General features: G+C 46.4%; 1 protein-coding gene across 2 annotated transcripts in view; it reads right to left on the minus strand.

The window, feature by feature from the left end:
* Positions 1-201: 201 nt before the first annotated feature.
* Positions 202-12490, minus strand: part of LOC137503826 (amine sulfotransferase-like) — a 64000-nt gene continuing 51711 nt past the window's right edge. For both annotated transcript variants that reach the window (XM_068231341.1, XM_068231342.1), the window contains one exon: positions 202-709. In XM_068231341.1, coding sequence (XP_068087442.1) covers positions 579-709 — 131 coding nt within the window. In that variant the 3' untranslated portion in view covers positions 202-578. The remainder of the gene's footprint in view (positions 710-12490) is intronic.

Genomic DNA, 12490 nt, shown 5'->3' on the forward strand with positions numbered 1-12490 from the left:
TGAAGCAGAGTAAATTGCCGGGTGCTGTGCGATCATTCCAAATCAGGGGGTGGGGTGAATCCTCAAAAGTTTACCTCAGGCAGCAAAAATTCTAGAACCAGCCCTGCCTGTGATCAATAGTTACAATTGATTTCACCCAGAAATAAGCTTTAATTACCTGCTAACAAGTGCATAGGAGGAAGTAAAGCACATACTACATACTGGGGTGTGACCATTTTTATTTTTCCTTGTGAATTGCATATGTATAGTTAGATGCAGATGCTTTCAAAAGAAGACCAAATGCAATTTCCAAGCTATCATGCTTATCCATTAGCTTCAGTTCTTTGCATGTCATTGGTCCAGAACAAAAGTATATCTTCCGTCTATGCTAAGTGTATTCATATGTGCTTTCCTTTTACCAGAAATGTCAGCATATGGCAGCCTTCTAGAAACCAATGTCATACCATAGCTTAGGTTCTCTTTGTTTAATATTGGCCTAAGAAGTAAAGGATTAAAGCCAATTTAATGTACAATATTCAATAGCTAAAAGAACCCTATATTTTGTTTTATTTCCTGTAGAACTGCTTGTCGAAATGTGATCAGTAGTGAACTTCATCATTTATATCCCAAACAAACTTGATTGGCAGATCACCCAGCTTAGATTTTACCATTTCATCAATCTGTTCGCTTTGTGCTACAGTCATTTTATTTTTCCAGTCGCCAATAGTACCTGAAAAGATAAAGATGTCAGCACTTATTCAGGAGGACAAGTGCCCTGAACTTATAAGATGTACAGTACATCTAAATTCACCTAGTTTAGTGTCACAAATATAATACAGGAATTTCCTTGTCTCAGTTGTTTGTGTCTCTGGTTCTGTGCTGCACCTATGTACTCATTGTAGTGTAATGCATTCAGTTCCATATGTGTCCACATCTCTCTGCTCGCTCAGTCCTTCCACATACCTGATCGGTTTCGTCTGATGTGACTTTTTCAAGGGAAAAAGTATTGGATGTGCCATCCATCTTCTACTACTGGCAGCACTTTAACATTTTTCCAGTATTCTACTGACTTACCGGTATGTACTTGTTAACCTCTTGCCGGCTACCTAATGCAGGATGGCGGCGGAAGAGAGGCTCTGTTGTTCCTCTGCGACACCACGTGGCATCTTCTCGCGAGGGTAGAGATTTGACGGCAGCTCCCGTCAGTAAACACAGCGGGGCCCAGCAATTAGCCTGCCAGCCAGCGATCAGAGCTGGCAGGCTGTTTCTTAGGTAATGATGTATTTTTAGTAATTATATAACACTATCTTACGCAGCACTGCATAGAGTGAAGTCTTGTCACTTAACTGTCCCTCAGAGGGGCTCACAATCTAATCCCTGCCATAGCCATATGTCTATGTATAGTACAGTGTATGTATCTTAGTCTAACGCCAATAAACCGTTAAAGTTGTGAAGTACCGAATTGTAAAAAATGGCCTGGTCGCTAGGGTGGTATAAACCTCTGGTTCTCAAGTGGTTAATGTACTGAACCATGTGCACAACTATCTTTAAGGCCATTTTGCAGTTCACCTGAATATTGATCGTAGATCAATCAGTGAACCTCCTGATTACAGTGATTTGCAAATTGTGAAGTTTGGGTACTTATCCGTTAGCCGGGCGCATCCGGCAGGTGGCGACAAAACTCCACCAGAGTTGCATCTTTCCCTACTATCCATGTCGGCCTGGAGGGGGAATAGTAATTAGCGCCACCTGCCAGGTGCGCCACCTGCCGGATGCGCCCGGCTAACGGATAAGTACCGAAGTTTGTTTGTAAGGAATACTTCTCTATCCATCCAGAGCCGGTTCTGCTAGAGGACTACTACTTAACCTCCCTGGCGTTCTATTAAAATCGCCAGGGAGGCTGCGGGAGGGTTTTTTTTAAATTAAAAAAAATCTATTTCATGCAGCCAACTGAAAGTTGGCTGCATGAAAGCCCACTAGAGGGCGCTCCGGAAGCGTACTTTCGATCGCCTCCGGCAATCGAAAGTAACAAGATAGGCCGCAATGAGCGGCCTATCTTGTTTTGCTTTCCTCGTCGCCATGGCGACGAGCGGAGTGACGTCATGGACGTCAGTCGACGTCCTGACGTCAGAGCCGCCCGATCCAGCCCCTAGCGCCGGCCGGAACTGTTTGTTCCGGCTGCACTGGGCTCGGGCGGCTGGGGGGACCCTCTTTCGCCGCTGCACGCGGCGGATCGCCGCGGAGCGGCGGCGATCGGGCAGCACACGCGGCTGGCAAAGTGCCGGCTGCGTGTGCTGCTTTTTTCAGATTAAAAATCGGCCCAGCAGGGCCTGAGCGGCGACCTCCGGCGGCATACCCCGAGCTCAGCTCGGGATTACCGCCAAGGGGGATATTTTAACAACCCTCACAGCAAAGTACCCTCTGTGCAACAACTTTTTTCTCCAAGGATTGCCACTGGTTTCAGTCTGTTGTAGTGTGCTTAATGTTCATGACCTCTTTGTATGTGCTATTTATATATGGCATTCGAGAATACTGATGCCATGTTTCCAAAGAACAGAAGTTTGAAGCTAGTCAGCTGGGGAAATTCATAGCTATCTACAAACTGAAGGACATTGATTTATAAAAACACATGTAGGCACTGGCAGCTGAATAACTGCCTCGTTATGCAGGTGTAAGTTGTCTGTGGCACGTGGGTGACTGTACAGCTTGAGGAAAAACTGTTAGCCTGAAACAGCAGGCTGTCGCTGACATGCAGCTGCTTTTTGTCCTTTTTAACTACTTCCGGATCCTTGCTATGCATATCTTATCTACGCCCCTGTAAACTTCACTTGTGGATCGGGGTGTAATTGCAGTATTTTGTATTTGTATAATTGCAGTATTTGTATAGCGCCTTTCTCCTGTCGGACTCAAAGCGCTTGCAAAGCAGCCACTAGAGAGCGCACTCAGTAGGCAGTAGCAGTGTTAAGGAGACTTGCCCAAGAAACTCCTTACTGAAATAGGTGCTGGCTTACTGAACAGGCAAAGCCGTGATTTGAACCCAGTTCTCCTGTGTCAGAGGCAGAGCCCTTAACCATTACACTATCCAGCCACTGTAGATATACATATTTGTTTACTAACTGCCACCGTTCACAATTCCGGGTGCACTCCAGTCTGCCTTTGTGAAATGTGAATGGGAACAGCTGTCACTTAAGCCGATCACAATGCCTGTGATAAATGACAGCCAGTGTTAGCAAGATGCCGGCATTCATTCACAAAATGAAACTAAAACAGGTACACATAACACTTCCTGTGTACTGTTGACAGTAGACATAATTAATTGTGGCAACATCTTGTGGTCAAAAAGTAAAAATACACCCACATACACGATTACATATAAAAATAAATACATTTTTATTATATTTTAATCTTTTTCACTTCTACCCAATAATTACCAAACGAAAACACTTGTAAAAAACAAAACAAAAAAAAAAAAAACGAAATAATTAAAAATAAAACAAATAGTTTCCTTAAGGACTTTTTTTTAATATAATATATATGTAATGAGGGTATGTTACTGCTATTTTTGTAAATAAAGGCTTGTAATTATTGATGTAGAATAAAAAAAACAAAAACACTAAACAGAAAAAATACACCTTTATTTCCAAATAAAACTATCGCAATACATTGTACTAGGAACATAATTTAAATGTTGTAATATCAGGGACAAATGGGCAAGTAAATTGTATCAGTTAAAAATGGCGCTCAGCGCTGATGTATGGAAATGGCGCCCCATTAACTTGCATTGTAGGACAATATTTATCATTTTTAAGGTTAAAAAATGGCGCAGACCTTCTGAACGTAATTTATCGTTTTAAAACCTGCTTTTTTTTGTCCTGCCTGAACGTTATTTATCGTTTTAAGCCCTGCTTTGCTGCCTTTTGGAAATTGTCTGCCCGCCGACTTTAACGTAAAATAGCAAAGCCCCCTTGAAAACAAGAAACACCAAATTTGCAGGTTATGTTAAGAAGAAAAGTGGGAACAAGAAGAATTATTTTTTCAAAAAGACATTATAGTTTTTGAGAAAATCGATTTTAAAGTTCTCTGACCGTGGGAAAAATTAAATGCCCGCCGACTTTAGCGGTCAATAGCCAAGCCCCCTTAAATGTTAGAAACACCAAATTTACAGGGAATGTTAAGAAGAACAGTGGGAACAAAAGGAAAAAGAATTCAAAAAGACTTTATACTTTTTGAGAAAATCGATTTTAAAATTTCAAAGAAAAATTGTATACATTTAAATCCCGTAATGACAGTTCTTAGGGAAACAATTCCTGCCGACTTAAGCAGTTAATAGCAAAGGCCCCTTAAATCCTAGCTATAGCAAATTTGCAGAATATGTTAGAAAGATAGTAGGAAACAATATTTAAAAAAATGTATATATTTTTTTATTTTTTATTTTTATGTTCAGAGTGTAGGAAATTAAAAACAAAATGGCGTTGGGTCCCCCCTCTGGAGGCTCTGTAACCCCTTGTTTTCCATGCAGGCTGGGATAGCCAGAATGCGGAGCCCCAGCCGACTGGGGCTTCTCACCCTGAGCTATACCAGCCTGCATGGTCCATGGTATGGGGGGGGCTCCGGGGGAGAGGAGCAGCCAAACCTTCCCCTCTACCCCCAAGCCCTTGTCCATTCCATGGACAAGGAGCTCTTCCCCACCTCCCGTGCCCCAGGAGAAGGTGGGGGCGACGACTCCCTGGGGGGGTTCATGGTGGCATCTGAGAGTCCCCTTTAAGAAGGGGAACCCAGATGCCTGCCCTTCTCCCAAGAAAAATGAGTATAGGGGTACAAAGTACACCTTACCCATTTCCATAAAGGGTTAAATGAAATAAAAACGCAACAACGAGAAAAGTCCTTTAAGGTTCTTCATTAACCAGAAATACTTACCTGTACCTTTAAGAAAAAGTTCCCACGTCAATATCCTCGGGAAAAGGTCCCACGCTATAATCTGTTATGTCCCACGAAGACAGTATCCTCTATCTTGCGATCTTCAGAAATACTTACTTGTACCTTTAAGAAAAAGTTCCCACGCCAATATCCTCGGGAAAAGGTCCCACGGTGAAAGTATCCTCTGATTTGCGATCTTCTGTTACAGTTGATTGAAGGTCACCGCGCGCACCCGACGCTACACACGCCGCCCCCGCCAAACTGCTCTCCACTATAGTATAGCTGAGAGCAAAAAGCATCTTTAAATTTTGTCTCCAATGGTCCCCGTTGGTTCCTTAACAGACCAATGGGGATCAGGAGGATCCCCATTGGTCGATAAGGAACCAATGGGGAGCAAATTTGGTGTTTCTAGCTTCTAAGTGGGCTTTGCTATTAAACGTTAAAGTTGGCGGGCAGACATTTTCCAAACGGCAGCAAAGCAGGGCTTAACCACTTGCCGACCGCGCACTCATAACGCGCGTCGGCAAAGTGGCAGCTGCAGGACCAGCGACGCAGTATTGCGTCGCCAGCTGCAGGCTGATTAATCAGGAAGCAGCCGCTCGTGCGAGCGGCTGCTTCCTGTCAATTCACGGCGGGGGGCTCCGTGAATAGCCTGCGGGCCGCCGATGGCGGCTCGCAGGCTAAATGTAAACACAAGCGGAAATAATCCGCTTTGTGTACATTTGTACGGCGCTGCTGCGCAGCAGCGCCGTAAGGCAGATCGGCGATCCCCGGCCAATCAGCGGCCGGGGATCGCCGCCATGTGACCGGAGACAGCCTGTCACTGGCTGCACAGGACGGATAGCGTCCTGTGCAGCCCGGCTTACCAGGGGGGGCCAGGTAGGAGAGGGAGGGGGAGGATTTCGCCTCGGAGGGGGGCTTTGAGGTGCCCCCCCCCCGCAACACCCGCAGGCAGGAGCGATCAGACCCCCCCAGCACATCATCCCCCTAGTGGGGAAAAAAGGGGGCAATCTGGTCGCTCTGCCTGCACGCTGATCTGTGCTGGGGGCTGCAGAGCCCACCCAGCACAGATCAGCTACAACAGCGCTGGTCGTTAAGGGGGGGTAAAGGGTGGGTCCTCAAGTGGTTAAAACGATAAATAACATTCAGGCAGGACAAAAAAAAAGCAGGTTTTAAAATGATAAATTACGTTCACAAGGTCTGCACTATTTTAACCTTTAAAACGATAAATATCGTTTTAAACAAATATCATGCAGAAGGGGGCGCCATTATTTAACCGGCGCCATTTTTCACTGTACCCAAATAAATTGTGTGGGTTGTATCTATAACAGTACATTTTATTTTTCAACTATAATGGCTGAAAACTGAGAAATTATGATTCTGTTTTTTCTTCTTCCCCGTAAAATGCACATAGATAATAATTCTTAGCAAAAAGAACTGTCCAAAGAAAGCCTAGCTTGTCCCACAAAAAAATTATATAGACCATTTCAGTGTGATAAATAGCAAAAATTATTGGGGAATGAATGGGAGAAGCGTGATGTGAAAATTGCTGTGGTTTTAAGGGGAAATAACCTGTGGTAGGGAAGTGGTTAATGAAGAGCTGTGAGTGTCTTATGTGGTGCTGTTATTTTACTTAAGTTTTAGGGAGCCTTTAGATCATAGCACATCACTACACATTTTTGCATACACGGATGCTTGCCTCACATCAATAACAACAACAACAAACTACATTTGTAACGCGATTTTCTCCTGTAGGACTCAAAGCGAATAAGCATGGCTCAGACCAGTAATTGGTTGATTGGTAACAGAGGAAGAATTCATCAAAACAATACATCAAATACATACAATACACCAAAGCTACATCATTCATGTATGGGCATTTTATTTTTATTATTAATGAGAGAGGAAATTTCCAATTTGCAAAATGAAATGACACCTACACTGCCTCAATGTCTAGTGGCCACCTCTCTCTCTTATATAGTTCCAGTGCAGTTTCTAGGCTAAAATGCACCCAGGGCGAGGGTGTAAAAATTGTGCCCCCCCCCCCCCCCGGTATAGGTAGCCAGCTATAGGTCCCCCCCAAGTAAAGGTGGCCAGGCATAGGTGAGCCAGTAAAGTTGCCCCCCGTATAGGTTAGCCAGGTAGTTGCCTCCAGTATAGGTAGCCAGTATAGTTGCCCCCAGTATATGTTAGATAGGCAGGCACCCCTCCCCCCCCCCCCGGTATAAGTTAGATAAGTAGGTGCCCCCAGTACAGGTTAGCTAGGTAGGTGCCTCCAATATAGGTAGCCAGTATAGTTGCCCCCCAGCATAGGTTAGATAGGTAGGTACCCCCAGTATAGGTTAGTTAGGTAGGTGCCCCCAGTATAGGTAGCCAGTATAGTTGCCACCTGTATAGGCTAGCTAGGTAGGTAGGTGCCCCCAATACAGGTTAGATAAGTGCCCCCAGTATAGGTTAGATAGGTAGCTGCCCCCCAGTATAGGTTAGATTAGGTAGCTGCCCCTCAGTATAGGTTAGATTAGGTATGTGCCCCCAGTATAGATTAGATAGGTAGCTGCCCCCCAGCATAGGTTAGACAGGTAGCTGCCCCCCAGCATAGGTTAGATAGGTAGCTGCCCTCCAGTATAGGTTAGATAGGTAGCTGCCCCCAGTATAGGTTAGATAGGTAGCTGCCCCCCAGTATAGGTTAGATAGGTAGCTGCCCCCGAGTACAGGTTAGATTAGGTAGGTGCCCCCCAGTATAGGATAGATAGGTAGCTTGCCCAGTATAGGTTAAGTAGGTAGGTGCCCCCTCATAATGGCGGGAGGAGCCAGAGCCGCGGGGAGGGCAGCCCGACCTCTTCCTCCCTCTCCTCTCCCGGCCGCCCTCCGTGCTCCCCCCTCGGACTGCAGCAGAGTTAGCGCGCAGGGAAGCGCTGCTATACACAGTTACTCACCTCCCTGGATCCGATCGCCTCTCACGCCCTGCAGGTCTCCTCTCTGCAATGTAGCCGCTGATACACACGCTGCTTCCTGTTTACATAGGAAGCAGCGTGACGTGTGTATCAGCGGCTACATTGCAGAGAGGAGACCAGCAGGGCGTGAGCGGCGATCGGATCCAGGGAGGTGAGTAACTGTGTATAGCAGCGCTTCCCTGTGCGCTAACTCTGCTGCAGTCCGAGGGGGGAGCAGTGAGCACTGAGGGCGGCCGGGAGAGGAGAGGGAGGAAGAGGTCGGGCTGCCCTCCCAGCGGCTCCGGCTCCCCCCGCTATCACAGCGCCCCCCCCCCTTCCTCTGCGCCCAGGGCAGCAGCACGGGCCGCACGGCCGTAGAAACGGCCCTGTATAGTTCCCTGGTGTCTAATAGCACCCTTCCTTCCCCTATATGGTTCCCTAGTGTCTAGTGGGCCCCTCCCTCTCCAATGCAGTTCCCTGGTATCTAGTGCTTTCCCCTTCCACATATGGTTTCCCTGGTGATGTAGGGCTTACCCTCCAATATAGCTTCTCGGTGGTCTAGAGTGGGCCATGCATGATACAAAGTGGGGAAACCACCTGAGGGCCAAATCTGATAGCTTCGAGGGACAGACTTGGCCCATGGGCCGGAATTTTACATGTATGTGCTTAAAATGGTGTGTTCATGACATCATTATATGGGATATATATTTATCCTGCCTGTATTGTTTTGTCTCAGTGAATCCTGTCTGTATCTGGAAATGAGTCCAGGATTTTTGATTAGCAACCAAGGTTGATTAGGTTAGATAGTAGTTCCAGGGCTGGACTCAGGAGTGAGAAAGATGGAATGGGTGGGCCGCTCACTCCACCCGGATACAGACCAGATTTTCCTACCTGCCCAGCAGGAAGGCAGGTAAGTCAGGTGCAGACCTGTGCACTCTGGCTGAGTGTGTGCAGCAGTGAGCTGCAAGCCTGTGTGTGTGCAGCAGTGAGCTGCAAGCCTGTGTGTGTGTGCAGCAGTGAGCTGCAAGCCTGTGTGTGTGCAGCAGTGAGCTGCAAGCCTGTGTGTGTGCAGCAGTGAGCTGCAAGCCTGTGTGTGTGCAGCAGTGAGCTGCAAGCCTGTGTGTGTGCAGCAGTGAGCTGCAAGCCTGTGTGTGTGCAGCAGTGAGCTGCAAGCCTGTGTGTGTGCAGCAGTGAGCTGCAAGCCTGTGTGTGTGCAGCAGTGAGCTGCAAGCCTGTGTGTGTGCAGCAGTGAGCTGCAAGCCTGTGTGTGTGCAGCAGTGAGCTGCAAGCCTGTGTGTGTGCAGCAGTGAGCTGCAAGCCTGTGTGTGTGCAGCAGTGAGCTGCAAGCCTGTATGTGTGTGCAGCAGTGAGCTGCAAGCCTGTGTGTGTGCAGCAGTGAGCTGCAAGCCTGTGTGTGTGCAGCAGTGAGCTGCAAGCCTGTGTGTGTGCAGCAGTGAGCTACAAGCCTGTGTGTGTGCAGCAGTGAGCTGCAAGCCTGTGTGTGTGCAGCAGGAATTATACCCATATCTGGAGTAATATGCACAGGTTTCCGTGAGGAAACAAGGCTGGACTGTGCAGGATTTGTGGACTTTCTTTTCCTGTGGACTATACTCTTGCCGTGGACATTTGGATACTCTCATGTGGCTGAAGCAAGCCTATCTTTCTTTGATATTTGATGCTGATTAATTAAGCCTGTTTGTTTGAGCATTCAATAAATGAACTGTGCTTTGAACTGACTGTCTCCTGCATGCTGGCTGTGAGTCCCAGTCCCCCTGAATATCACTATATTATATCTATCTATCTATCTATCTATCTATCTATCTATCTATCTATCTCATTAGCGGCAGTTCACACTGGACAAGATCAAAAACTGATGCATGTAAAAAACGATTGGGCATCAGTATTTGTTACATGACCCTCTATTCCATGCCGTCAATGCAATATTCCATGCCTCCATTCCATGCCGTGAATGCAATGAGCCTGTCGGTCCAGAAAAACACGCCCTCCCCACACTTGCAGTTTGTTTGGAGGAACAGATCAGTTCCAACAGAGCAATGTGAATGGATGCTATTGATTAACATAGGAGCCATTCACATCCATTAGGATCAGTTCCATCATGCTCCGCCAAGTGTCAGTGTTGCCAACTATCAGTAAATTTACGGATTGTCCGTAAATAATGTGCTAATTTTGTCTGCCCGTAAAGTCCGTAAGCCTCACTGCGGTGTCCGTAATTAATCTGTGTGTGTGTGCTCTGACTGGGGGCGGGGCTGCCAGCTGCTGCGTGACTTGTTGCTATGATCCTGAGCTGTGGGCCAATCAGAGGACGTTGTTTTATCTGCGGGGCTACAATAATATGGCGGCACTCAGCTACAGGGACAAAAGCCCTGGGGTGACAACATTAAAGCAGCACTGCGTGGATATCTGAGGCACAGGATGTGGAAAAATCGTCCAGGCTAAGTAATGACAGCTTTACTGTGGCACTCAGCGTCCCAGGCTTTCCTTGCTGAGAGGTGAGATAAGACGTCACAGCATGGAGTCTCAGTGGAGTGATTAGCACAGCGTGCTGGCTTCCCTGTACACGCCCCCCTCCTCCACTATAGACATGTGAAGTTCGGATCTTTTCAATGATCCGGATGATTCGAATCGGATCATTGAAAAGATCCGGATCTTTGATCCGAATCTCGGATCATTTTACTACGGAAGCATTTCGGGGGTGAAATGACTAGCAGGACAGGAGAAGGGGAGGGGGGTGGACACACAGAGAAGGGGAGAAGATGGACAGAGGGCAGGGAGTGAACAGAGAAGGGAGGAGGGACTAGCAGAGAGCAGAAATGTTTGTTTGCACACAATACCCACATTTGCAATCATATGCTTTACATATATTTTACCTATATGTTGCAGCTGTTTAGAGCAGTGCAGGAGGATCATATTGCACAGCAATCACAGTGCCTGCAAAGTTACTGAGCTGTGCTGAGCTGAGCCAAAAGCTTCCAATGTGTTTACTGCACAACTGCGGAACAGACAGCCTATAATGAGCAGCACATTATAGCCAGTATGTGTGCTCTACACAGAGGCGGGACAAGGTCCTCCAGCACCCAAGGCTGAGACACCAAAGTGCGCCCCTCCATCCCTCCCCCCCAGCCGTCACACACTGATTGCTATTAGACTAAGAGGTGCCACAGGGCCCACAACCTCCCCAACACCTTAATCTCTAGTTATCTGGCTTGCAGTCACTGCTATCTATCCCCTTTTCTTATTTCTTTCTGCTTCAAACACAATTAGGAATGACAGCTGAATGAATTGTGTGCCCCCTCCTACACTGCGCCCTGAGGCTGGAGCCTCTCCAGCCTATGCCTCGGCCCGGCCCTGGCTCTACACATATCTGGCAGTGGCACCCATGTCCCCTCTCTCTCATCTACCTGTCCCTGGCTCCCCTCCAACAGAGCGATCCATCTCTGCTCTGCTTCCAGGACCCCGCAGCCTGCTGAGAGGGGGGGCGTGTCGCTCCTGGCCCCACCCATTTTGCGATCCGAATCACTCATTTTGATGATTCGGATGATTCGACTCACAAAATAGATTCGGATCAAAGATCCGAATCGTTCATGATCCGGACAACACTACTCCACTATCCTCCTGTACTCACACAATCCCCAGGCTGTATACTCTGGAAGCGGGAAAAAAGGGCGCAGGCAGCTAGTGGACAAAAAGGGCGCCGCCATTCACTCTCATAATAAATAACGTTTAATGGGCGCCGAGCAGGAAAAAAGGGCGCCGGAGATAAATAACGTTTACAAACGGCGCCCGGAGATTTTTAATGATTTATAACTGTGCTTGTGGTGATTTACGTTTATAAAATGCACCCGTGCCGAATAACTTTTATAAAAATATTAAACATATTTATCTTATTTAACTAATTAACCACTTGAGGACCTAGGGCTTTCTACCCCTTAAGGACCGGCCACTTTTTTTCCATTCAGACCACTGCAGCTTTCACGGTTTATTGCTCGCTCATACAACCTACCACCTAAATGAATTTTGGCTCCTTTTCTTGTCACTAATAAAGCTTTCTTTTAGTGCTATTTGATTGCTCCTGCGATTTTTACTTTTTATTATATTCAGCAAAAAAGACATGAATTTTGGCAAAAAAATGATTTTTTTAACTTTCTGTGCTGACAGTTTTCAAATAAAGTAAAATTTCTGTATACATGCAGCGCGAAAAATGTGGACAAACATGTTTTTGATAAAAAAAACCCCATTCAGTGTATATTTATTGGTTTGGGTAAAAGTTATAGCGTTTACAAACTATGGTGCAAAAAGTGAATTTTCCCATTTTCAAGCATCTCTGACTTTTCTGACCCTCTGTCATGTTTCATGAGGGGCTAGAATTCCAGGATAGTATAAATACCCCCCAAATGACCCCATTTTGGAAAGAAGACATCCCAAAGTATTCACTGAGAGGCATAGTGAGTTCATAGAAGATATTATTTTTTGTCACAAGTAAGCGGAAAATGACACTTTGTGAAAAAAAAAAAAAAAAAGTTTCCATTTCTTCTAACTTGCGACAAAAAAAAATGAAATCTGCCACGGACTCACCATGCTCCTCTCTGAATACCTTGAAGTGTCTACTTTCCAAAATGGGGTCATTTGTGGGGTGTGTTTAC

Source organism: Hyperolius riggenbachi, chromosome 4 (assembly GCF_040937935.1).
Source record: "Hyperolius riggenbachi isolate aHypRig1 chromosome 4, aHypRig1.pri, whole genome shotgun sequence".
In the NCBI taxonomy this organism is placed as follows: Eukaryota; Metazoa; Chordata; class Amphibia; order Anura; family Hyperoliidae; genus Hyperolius; species Hyperolius riggenbachi.